The 12,201-nt window shown below is 36.4% G+C and overlaps 1 protein-coding gene across 1 annotated transcript in view; it reads right to left on the bottom strand.

The window, feature by feature from the left end:
* The window catches only part of smg1 (SMG1 nonsense mediated mRNA decay associated PI3K related kinase), a 110,144-nt gene extending 103,763 nt beyond the window's left edge, over nucleotides 1–6,381 (bottom strand). Inside the window, 5 exon segments of the mRNA XM_073840675.1 lie at nucleotides 452–544; nucleotides 546–738; nucleotides 829–981; nucleotides 2,903–3,060; nucleotides 6,240–6,381. Coding sequence (XP_073696776.1) covers nucleotides 452–544; nucleotides 546–738; nucleotides 829–981; nucleotides 2,903–3,060; nucleotides 6,240–6,316 — 674 coding nt within the window. The 5' untranslated portion in view covers nucleotides 6,317–6,381.
* Nucleotides 6,382–12,201: the final 5,820 nt, after the last annotated feature.

Raw genomic sequence — 12,201 nt, 5'->3', positions numbered from 1 at the left:
TTAAAACCATTTTTAGATGGTGAAAATACTAGTGTTCTAATAATTTTGGCCACTACTGTATAGAAATTTTGAAAAAGTCATATTACATTTCATATTTAACTTTGCTTATGCATGTTCTCTTTTGGGCCAATCACACACAAAATAACAGTGCAGATAGATTTTGCAATCATAACTGTACAAGATCATACAAAAGAACTTCCTGATGATTTGCACTTCCTGTGGAGTGAGGTGTCTAACACCCAGTCTTTTTTACGAATTTCCAAAAACTCCCACACTGGCGGGCTAACTTATTCAATGTGCGGCAAAAGGTAAGGGTGGGTTAAATTGTTTTTGACTAGGATTCAGTAAGATGTTCGTAACACTTCATGAACAATGACGTGCTAAATATATCCTCAATGGGGTGAATTCTGATAACCCCCTATTGTGTTAAAAATAGGCTGTGCAGTCATACCTCTCGTTCAAAATGTCATTCAGGGTACTCAAAATGGAATCCAACTGTTTCACTAGGACCTGTAATGTATGAATACACACACATAAAATGATTAAAAACAGTTTGATTCTAAAGACACAAATAAATTCATTTGTGTATGTGAGACCGTACCACTTTATTTTCAGAGTGCACAATGAACTCCCTCATTTGTTTCATAGTGGCCAGTCTGCGTTCCCGGTCATCTTCCCGTGACACTCTACGCAGAAGATTGGCCAGACGAGACTCCTCAGAGTGAGCCAACGGTCGGTCTGGGACATAGAAGTCAAAGTGATGCTAGTAAATAAACGATTCCAACAGCCCAACTTAAGCCATGTATGAGCTCTGAAAAGTGAACGTACCCTGTGATTTCCTCATGTCCTTTGTAGCTAAAGCACGGTTTCCATGCTGAAAAGTGATTATATCAGTAGTCACATCATTGATTCTCAACTCTTGCCCCAGCGACTTCCAACCATAAGTATTTTCAGAGAGGCCTCCATCAGCATCATATCCACCTAGAAAGCAAGAATACTGTCAGTTTCCATCACTAAAGAAATAACATTTGTAACTCTGAAATTTCTGAACAAAAGAAAAAAAAAAACACCACAAGAGACAATAAATGCATTAATGTGACCCTGGACCACAAAAACAGTCATAAGCGTATTTTTTTTTTTTTTTTTTTTGAGATTTACACATCATCTGAAAGCTGAATAAATAACTTTCCATTGATGTATGGTTTGTTAGGATAGGACAATATTTGGCCGAGATATAACTATTTGAAAATCTGGAATGTGAGAGTGCAAGAAAATCAAAATACTGAGAAAATCACCTTTACAGTTCTTAGCAATGCATATTACTAATCAAAATGTAACTTATCAGTGTTTCCCCTACCATTATCTTAGGGGGGCGCCCCGCCCCCCCAACGGCCCCCCCCGCCCCCCTTGAATGTCAAGTTCATTTTATTTTTGATATAGCGTCAGATCACAATAGAAGTCATTAAGGTTATCTTTCCTATAGAACAGGGCTATACATTGTTCTTTTATTAAACAAACTAAATTGCCTTGTGTTATTTATCGTATTTACACGAAGGCATGTCATTTCTGTCTTTACATGATCGCGTGTTTACAATGTCTCATCTGCGAAAACACAGACGGGATCGCGGACTCCATTCATAAAAACCGAATCTACTATAGCGCGAAATGCCACGTAAATTCGTCGATTTTTGGATTAATAAATCAAAAGTTGGTCTGTTACTTCATTCAAATCGCGATATGGACTAGTGTCTGTGAAAACTGAAATGCAAAAAGACCGTTTCAATATGAATCCTGCATGCTCCGTTTGCCTCTGTATGTATGAATGGTGGAGACGCGCTTTTACTACACGCATATACTGAAGCACACGTGACGCTCCCGCTAATTTTGGGCATTTGCATCTCGCATGAACAGATAAACTCAATATCCAAAGCTGCTGTGAGTGTCACTTTTACCGTTTCATTTGAGAAAACTAGCATCATAACATGCTGTACACACACAGAAACTTCAAGGCAACCTGTCAAAATAAAAGTAACATGTAACAGAACATTAGTCTTGTATTACTTTTGTACAGTATAATGTAGTTGTTTATATATTCCTATTTAAATAATTGACATGAAACAATATATATGATAAAAATAAATATAACAAGATTAACCACTTAATTGTAGAAAAAATACTACAATTATTATTTAAATGTTAAATTATTATTTATTGATTTTAACAGTAAACCTCTGTTTGTTTGCCAAAAATTAAAAGGGTTTATTTTTCATTTGATTAAAAATAAATAAATGTTTATACTTTTAAACATTAAAAAATAATACACACAAGAATTAAAAAAAAAAAAAAAAGCAAAAGTTGGTAGAGCCCTATTGTTCAAAATGTTAAAATAGAGAGTTTTGGACTTATTTTTCCACTGAATAAGTCTATAATAATGTTTTCGTTATTTCACAAAGTAGGGTAAAGTACCGGGGAAAAAAAAGTAACGTTGGCTACCGGCACCCAACCCCCTAAGCCCCCCCCCCAACACTGGAAACCTAGGGGAAACACTGCTTATATTCCACAATAAATACAATATAGCGAAATCATGCTGCCCAGACCTAGATTAAAAAATATTTATAAAAAATAAACATGGATTTAGTTGCACAAGGAAACTCTGGGACCTTCCCAAAAAAGAAAGAAAAACCCTGACATTACTTTCTCTTTCCATTTCTATAAACAGAAACATTAACCAGGGTGACACACAGAAGAGGAATCAAACAATGATCAAACCCTCAGATACCGGACTAACAGAATGACACATGGTTTTGATGTTGAAAACCACAATAATGCAGGTGAAAAACACTGTTGAATGTATCTAGCTGATTAAAGCCAGGCTAAACAAAGGGCCAGATGAAGCACACACCTCCTTCTTCGTGTATGTCTGCGGCAGTGAAGGCGTCATTGTGCAGTGGTGGGGTGCCAGGCTGGTCAGAGGGCAGAATGTCGAAAAGTACTTCTGAACCGCGGTCTCTAGAGACGCTGCTCTTCACACCGTCCTGGCTGGCTGACAGACTGTCGCCTCTGAAAAACATTCGATATACCATCAGCGACTATACCAACTTAACTGTCCGTGTTGACGTTGATGTCAACATGCTAAAGGTTGACCAGGGGTCACCACTTATTGTGCAACTGGACAAAAAGGGGTTGGTCTTTACACATTCATTACATCATATGCACAAAACAACAAACACCACAATTCGTTTACACACCCTTTCAGTATCAGCAAGATCAGTAAGATTCTTGTAATGTTTTTGAAAGAAGTCTCTTCTGCTCAGCAAGACTACATTTAGAAAACAAAACAAAACAAAAAAAAAAACGAAAAAAAAACAAACAAACAGCAAAAACGATACGATTGTGAAATAACATTAAAATTGCTGTTTTAAGAACTGTTGTTTATTTGAAGATATTTTCAAATGTAATTTATTACGGTGTGGCAAAGCTGAATTTTCAGCAGCCATTACTCCAGTCTTTAGTGTCACATGATGCTTCAAAAATCATTCTAATATGCTGAAACAAAAAAAAAATCTTGTGACAGTGTCTTCACTGCCACTTTTGATCAACTCAATGCATTTACAAAAGGTAGTTTTTAAAGGTGCCATAGAATGCATTGAGAGAATATTTGAAATTGTTCTCTGATATCTACATAGAAGGTATATGGCATAGGAAAGGGTAAAAAATCTCCAGAAATGGTTTTACAGGTCCATTTACAACCCTAGGATTTGCCCCTAGAATGAAAGGCTCTGTTTTTGCCTTATTTGGAAGCTTCATGAATATTAATGAGCTCTGCTCTGATTGGCTGTTTCACAGAGCTCAATAGCTCGCTCATGGATAAAAATATATATTTAATTAGGAGCTCTAGCCGCTTTTAATATGTTGACCTGACTTCAACTCTTCCCGACGCCCACACCGCGCCGCGCCGCTCTCGCCGCCGGCTCACATTGAAAATGAATGACTTCCGGCCACTTTGACGCTCTCGCCGGCGGTGGTGTGAACGCACCGTTACAGAAGGTTCAAACGCTCATCATATTTTTCTTTATTTAGTACTGACTTTCAGAAGCTACAGAAGATACTTACATGTTTCCCAGAAGACAAAATAATTTAAATTTACCCTGATCTTCAAATTCAAGAACTTTTCACCCCCAGCTCTTAATGCATTGTATTTCCTTCTGAAGTGTCAGTGAGCGTTTGAACCTTCAGTAATAGTTTCACATGAGTCCCCCAGTTGTCCTTAGTATGAAGAAATGGATCTCAAAATCATCCATCCAGTCATTGTTGGAAAGGGTTTAAATATACAAAAGCTGAAAAACCAAAGAATTTATGGGACCTGAAGGATTTTTCTGAAGAACAGCAGGCAGTTTAACTGTCCAGGACAAACAAGGGACTAAACAATTATCACTAAACAAAACAAATCTTACTGACCTCAAACTCTGAAAGGATAGTGTACATATCCACTGTTCATGTACAAAAGGAACATCTACATAAGAACACACATTGCTCCTAAACAAATGTGAATGCTTAGTTGGATCTATACAAACTTTATTAGTTGCCAGTGGAATAAACAATAAATCAACAGGTATCTGCTAAATTATGTTTACTCATTACGATATCATGCCAAATCCATAAATCTTTCTTCTATGAAACACCCAAATGATAAACTGGATCAGTCCAGTTTGCAAATGGATCATTCAGACAAATTAAGTTGATCAGTCAATACACTGGTACGATCAGTAAACTCAGATATCAATGAAATCAGACTCTCAAGTTTGGAACCTGACATCAATTCTCATTAACTTATTATGTTGGGGGGAAAATCTGACTATGATATTGTTCAAAAATTTATATTTTGTGTTGCAATGAATAAAGTCAGTCATAGGTTTGAAACATGTGAACTGATTGAATGAGATGACTTAAACTTCCTTTTCTGAGTGAAATATAAAATATAAATATAAAAATCTCTAATTGAATAACATTTTGAAATCTAACACTTCATACAAGTATAAAGTTGATAATTTCAACACCTGCCAAACATTTAATTGCAAACTTCCCAAACATGGCAGAAAGTATTAGTACTCACAATCTGAACTATTAAATTGTTAAATACAATATAAACAATTCATAAATCTTCCCTGGCTATTCATAAAATTGCATGTGCATCCGGGAGTTATGGACAAGACGTCATTTGACAGTCCAGCTGAGATTTCGATTTTCCACATGGTTTCAAATAATGCAACTCATATGAAAACTATGAATGGTCATCCTAAATAAACAACAAATAGTTGTTTCAAAGTTACTGGCTGGACATTGACTATTTGGTTAGCAGACAAGCTGAAAATTGAATTCAAACACTGAAACCTGAAGTTCAATGTACTCGCTGCCAATTTCTAAGCTTTCTAGACAAACACAGGCACACTCAGCTGACTTTGACATTCAGTCCATGCTTCAACTGGCTTGAAAATAAAAACGTCCAAATTAGGCGGTTTAAAATTACAAATGAACTTGTGAGGTTGGAAATTAGGAATCCGCTTCACAGTCAGGGGCACAACGAAAATAATGGAGCTGGTTAGCAAACTGACATGAGCGTCGCGATTTATGAGAGTTCAAAAGCATTAAATCAGTACGAGACGACTATTATCCCACATGTCTGCAGTATAACGCACATATTACAACATGAATCGACTCACTAACTTTATCGCAAATGTTGAAATACTAACCTTTCGTAGTTTGTGGCTAAACGTGTCAGACCACACGCGTTTCTCCACACAAACCACAAATGAACGCCACGACACTCTGGTCGCATCCGCGTGTCCGTCAAAAGACACAAATTAGTGATTTCAACACTGTTACACTCACATGTTTCCTTGGTCTACAAACCAAACCTAGCGAATAAACACAAACGTGTTAAAAATCACCAGTGTGCGCCGATTGTTTGTGAGTTAGCTGATGCTAACATCTGCTTACCAACCTGAAAAAATGAACATGAGCGTATGACATTTATCGTTTTAACTGTGCGGCGTTGTTATTCCTACAAACCAGAGCTCAGGGACATTATCATGCGATTTGATACGAGACGAACGCTCAGAAAAGTCTCCTCACGTGGAAACAGACCGCTGCTGTGTTTCATACAGAGGCGCATGAGAGCAAGGCCTCGCCGAAGCCTCGGTCTATAGTGCGAGCGCTCGGCCGTGTGGTGCGCTACTGACCTGGGCTGCCAGTCATTCCAGTTTCGCTGCAGTTTGTGGGCGCTGCTCAGCCGAGACCCGAGGGCTTTGCGGCTCATTACCTTCGCGAAGACAGCATGACCCGTCTAACACGGGAAGAATCCGCAAACAAACCCTAATTTCAGCGTTCAGTTTATGTCCATGCACAGGTTTGAAATGCACTGAGTGTGTTTGAAACTGAGAGGCAGCGGCCTGACCCTCCCATCTATTTCTCTACTCTTTCCTTCACCGCGGTTCACACGGCGGCTTCTCCATCTGTCGGTGGATAGAAATAACTGCAGCTCTATTGTTATTAGTGCAAATGCCGAGGCAAATACATTTCCCATGGTGCCTACACGCACAATGGCAGAAACATGGACTTACTTAAAATAACTCCAAGGTTGTTCGTTCACTTGAAGCTTAGCGAGTGAAGTGGCAGGTGAAGGTTAAGCAGGAAAAAGTAATTATTTGAATGTGTGATTTCACGTAAACTTCACCTGAGCAGAAAATAGAAACATCTGTTGAGGTAGCTCGATTCACCGCGTGGTTGCCTAGTGACAACTGGATGTGTATGAAATGGAGAAGAGCTTCAACAGAAAAGAAAACGATGTAAACCAGCATTTCAGCGCTGTTTAATTAAACACGTCTCAAGTTTCCCATTCACCATTAGATTCAGAGAGGCACGTTATGTTTGGTTTTATATGTGGTACAATGTTATTGGTAGGTATGCTCACAACACACACACACACACACACACACACACACACACACACACACACACACACACACACACACACACACACACATACGTTGGGTTTACATGTTTTATGGGGACATTCCATAGGCGTAATGGTTTTCATACTGTACAAACCGTATTTTCTATGGCCCTACACCTAATCTACACCTAAACCTAGCCCTCACAGGAGATTGTGCATACCTTTACTTCCTCAAAAAAACTGATGAGCATGATTTATAAGCCTGTTTCCTCATGGGGACCTGAGAAATGTCCCCACAAGGTCAAAATCTACTGGTATTTCTATCCTTGTGGGGACATTTGGTCCCCACAACGTGATGAATACCAGGTACACACACACACACACACACACACACACACATAAAAAATCTGTGTTAAACTTTTATTGTGTTTATATCTACTCGAAACCCCTTTTCAATAAAAAAAAAATCAAGTGGGCTTAAAACAATATTTGGGGTAAGCAAAATAAACATGTTCCACCTTTGAATTAAGTTTACTTTTTGTCCTAGTTTTGCTTAAACTTGCTTGCCCATTCATTCATTCATTCATTCATTCATTCATTCATTCATTCATTCATTCATTCATTTGTGACCCTGGACCATAAACCCAGTCATAAGGGTAATTTCTTTTAAAACTGAGATTTATACAGCCACTGAAAGCTGAATAAATAAGTTTCTATTGATGTATGGATTGTTAGGATGGACAATATTTGGCCTAGATACAACTGTTTGTTAAAATCTGTAATCTAAGGGTGCAAAAAAAAAAGAAAAAAAATCAAAATTTACATTTACATTTAAACATTCAGCAGACTCTTTTATCCAAAGCGAGTTACAAAAGAGGATAATATTTGACAGGCTATTTAAAAATCTTAAGGAGCAAAACATCTAAATATTGAGAAAATCACCTTTAAAGTTGTCCAAATGAAGTTTTTAGCAATGCATATTACTAATCAAAAATTAAGTTTTAATATATTTACGGTAGGAAATTTACAAAACATCTTCATGGAACATGATCTTTATTTAATATATTAATGATTTTTGGCATCAAAGAATATTGTTGTATTGTTGGCTATTGCTACAAATATACCTGTGCTACTTATAACTGATTTTGTGGTCCAGGGTCACATTTATTTATTTATTGTTCATTCATTCATTTATACATGAATCAAATCATTTGTTTCTCATGTCACTGCATTTTGGTTTAAAAATGTCTAGCTATTTATTAACTGAAAAAGACAAAAACACCGGGTGCAGCATAAATGCCTGGTGTCTAAATATTCTGTAGATTTTGTGAACTTTTATTGTTTACAGTTGGTGTGATCTTGTTAACATTACCTGACTTATACAAAAGCATTTAATTTTAGTTCTCAAGCCAGCATCAAAGTTTGTCTTGCAATACTTAATACACAATATTAGCATGTTAATAAGTAGCAAATGTATTTGCGTTTAAAGCTATTATTTGAGGACAAACAGTGTTGTTTGCATATCCGTTCACCACACCCACGTTGCATAATTACACCACAAGATGGTAGCAAGGAGCTAAAGCAGAATTCATCAGCTCAATACTGTTTTCCCCCTACTTTTCAGTCGTGTCTTGCAGTAATGTCCAGTAACACTCAAGCCATTGCACTTGTTCTCTCAAGCAATTGGAAAGAGATGGTCCACTTAAAACGTCCCATTCTCTTTCACAGAGCCTTGCTGTGATATCATGTTTTTGTGGCACCCTTGCCCACCTCAATGCATGGATTTGAAGTTGCTAAGCAACAATGTGCACAATAAACACTGTCACAGTAAACAGAGATGACAGCTGGTAACTTAAGGAGATTATCTGCCTCACAGTTTGTTATTGCACCCTTTGAGTTAACTATGACTGTTAATTAAGACTATATGACTATACTGCAAACTATTATTGGCCACATTTTTTGTGTTTTGTGGAGGAAAAAAAACCCTAAGCACTGCAGAAAGCATAATTTCATGGAAATGCTCATTGGAGATCAGCAGAAAGCTCTCATAATTAACGATATGTGCAGCTGTTCGTTTGTCTTGCAACAGGAAGTGCTGAATGTCACAGCTGTTGCTTATCTAAATGTGCACCGCCATCTGCACTACACCTGAGGGATTACAAGCAATGTAGGAAAATGTAAGAAAAGGTAACCAGAGACATTTTTCTAGAATGAATCATCCCTTTCAATGTAAATTGTACAACGTACAAGAACATACTTCTGTGAATTCTACCAGTAAAACAGGGGGTGCTATGTTTCATCTCATGTCTGCACATCAGCTGGCTTTGAACTGACTCAAAATCAATACCAGACTCAAAAAGGGTATTTTTAGATAGCTCACACGTCTCAGTTCATCTTCCTCAAACAGGTCGTGGCTACACCCAATGATGCACGGGAAATGTCTGAACTACGTTCTCATTTTTGGCTTGATTGAAAGTGCAGTGATTCAGGGAATGAATTAGGAATGTCGCTCTATAAAGATGCCCACGTATACACTGTAAAGTTTGAAGAGTAACAATTGCATTTAATGTTATATACAAGAGTGAACCCCCAAAATGATCGCTTCATGTGAGTATGGAAGAGCGCTATTTTTGGTATCCACTATTTTTGACTTTTTTGCAGCCAAAGACTTATGTTAAAATAAGCCACCATAGGCGGAGTGTGTCTATTACATCTGTTGTAAGTAAAAAATTAATAAAAAGTCTCGAATGTGGCATTAAATTAAGATCTGCTCATGTTGCACCATATTTCTTTTTACGCATTTTTACAGCATTGCGCATTATAACTAATCACACATGATTCTGTTGAGTTTAGGAACGCACTGGCCAATCAGAGGCATTCAGATGAGTCATCCCTAAAACTCAATAGTTTTGTTCAGTGCACTCGCTCGCTGACTGAATTCTGCACTCTTGTAAATTCTCTCATCACAAGCAACAAAGCGCAGATGTACATACAATGTAAGTAAAAGATTAATTTCACAGTGTAGACTTTGGAAGCCCTTTTCTGCCACTGAATAAGACATAAAAAAGGTAATTGTGACTTTTTATCTCGCAATTCTGACTTTTTATCTCAGAATTGCATGATACCAACGCGCAATTTCGATTTTTTTTTTTATCAGAATTGTGGAATATAGATTCCATGTTATAAAGTCAGAATTGTGAGATATAAACTTGCAATTCCATTTTATAATTTATAGTTTATATCACACAATTATAAGAGAAAAAAAAAACACAATTCTGACTTTTTTCTCATAATTGCATAATATAAACTCACAATTGCGAGTTATAAAGATGAAAAAATATAATTATAAAGATGAAAACTTGCGATTCAGACTTTTTTCTCACAATTGTAAGTTTATATCTCACAATTCTGAGAAAAAAGTCATAATTGTGATGTAAACTTGAAATTTCAAGACAAAAGTCAGAATTGCTAGTTTATATTGTACAATTCTGAATTTATAACTCGCAATTGCAGTCACTATTCTGAAAAAAGGCAAAATTACGAGTTTTTATCACGCATTTCTGAGAAAAAAGTCCGAATTATGAGTTTGTATCATGCATTTCTGAGAAAAAAAGTCAGAATTGTAAGATATAAACTTGAAATTGTGAGAAAAATGTCAGAATTGTGAGTTTATTTTGTAAAGCTCTGAATTTATAACTCGTAACTGAGATTTATATCTCACAATTCTGAGAAGAAAGTCAGAATTGTGAGTTTATATTCTACAATTCTGAATTTATAACTTGCAATGGCGAGTTTATATCTCACAGTTCTGAAAAAAGGCAGTTCTTTTTTTTACAAAAAGAACAAGTTTGTATCACACATTTCTGAGAAAGAAAGTCAAAATTGTAAAATGTGAACCTACAAATGCGAGAAAAAAGTGAGAACGGCAAGTTTATATTGTACAACTCTGAATTTATAACTCACAATTGTGAGTTTATATCTTACAATTCAGAGAATAAAAGTCAGAATTGCAAGTTTATATTGTACAGCTCTGAATTAATAATTTGCAAATGCGATTTTATACCTCACAATTCTGAGAAAAAAAGTCAGAATTTTGAGATAAAAAAAATCACTTTTTTTAAATTTATTTTTTGTTAAAAAATGGCTTAAACTCGCAATAGGTCGAAGTTAGTGATAATGTTCTTAGCTCACTTTCTGTATAGAATTTATTTGCTGTTCGAATTGTTTTTGGGCTTACGGTTTGGGTTTGTTGAATTCAGTTTGTTTGTAGAATGCAGTTGTCATTTGAACTGGGTGTGTACAGAACTGGAGTAAAATGTGAATTGACAACCGCATTTTGGTGCAGTGTGCACATGGCTGTTATACAGTGAAATTGTCCTATATGATGATTAAAGCTTTAAAAGACCCTCCTGTCTGTATTGCATGTTAGATATTATTTGTGCTGCACAGGATGCAGCAACAGGGCATACAAACTTAGAGGCCATATTTAGCAGCAATCCCATTTGAAAATCTTAATTGGAGGCCTTCTTCAGTATAAGAACGAGTCATATCATCATGCTCCTGCCCTTAGCTCTTATAGGTGGCAGCCCTCACAAAGATAAGAGGAATTCTGGGCCTTTAATAGCATGGGCTCTGTAGGCCCTGAGATAAAGCAGACACACTATCAAATGCAAGACGGTGTCAGGGGAGACTAATGGAACTAAGCAAGTAGTGTGAAGTGGGTGTTCAATAACTCTACAGACAAGCTGGACGTTGTGATATTTTCAGCAAATTATTACAAGATGAAATGTTTCCATAGATTTGAAGGTAAACCATTTAATGGTTTGTTGTTTTCTTGCTTTATTCTAGTTGTTGGTACTTCTGAAGCATTTATCTTACTCACTCCAGGTTGTGGCCATACTGTGGTGTCTGGAGATTGAATTTCACAAGTTTAATAAAGGTTGATGAAGAAACACGTGTCAGTTGTGTTGCATTTATTGGATCCAAAGTACAGAAAAAACAGTACAATTCTGAAATATTTGTACTACTTAAAAAAATCTTTTCTATTTGAATATATTTTAAAATGTAATTTATACCTGTGATTTCAAAGCTAAAGTTTTAGCAGCATTACTCCAGTCACATGATCCTACAGAAATCATTCTAATACTGTGATTTGCTGTTCAAAAAACATTTATTATTATTATGTTGAAAATAGCTGAGTATATTTTTTTCAGGTTTCTTTGATGAATAGAAAGTTCAGAAGAACAGCA

Source organism: Garra rufa, chromosome 1 (assembly GCF_049309525.1).
Source record: "Garra rufa chromosome 1, GarRuf1.0, whole genome shotgun sequence".
Taxonomy (NCBI): Eukaryota; Metazoa; Chordata; class Actinopteri; order Cypriniformes; family Cyprinidae; genus Garra; species Garra rufa.
The sequence above is the reverse complement of the archived record's forward strand: the minus strand, read 5'-3'. Positions and strand labels throughout refer to the sequence as shown.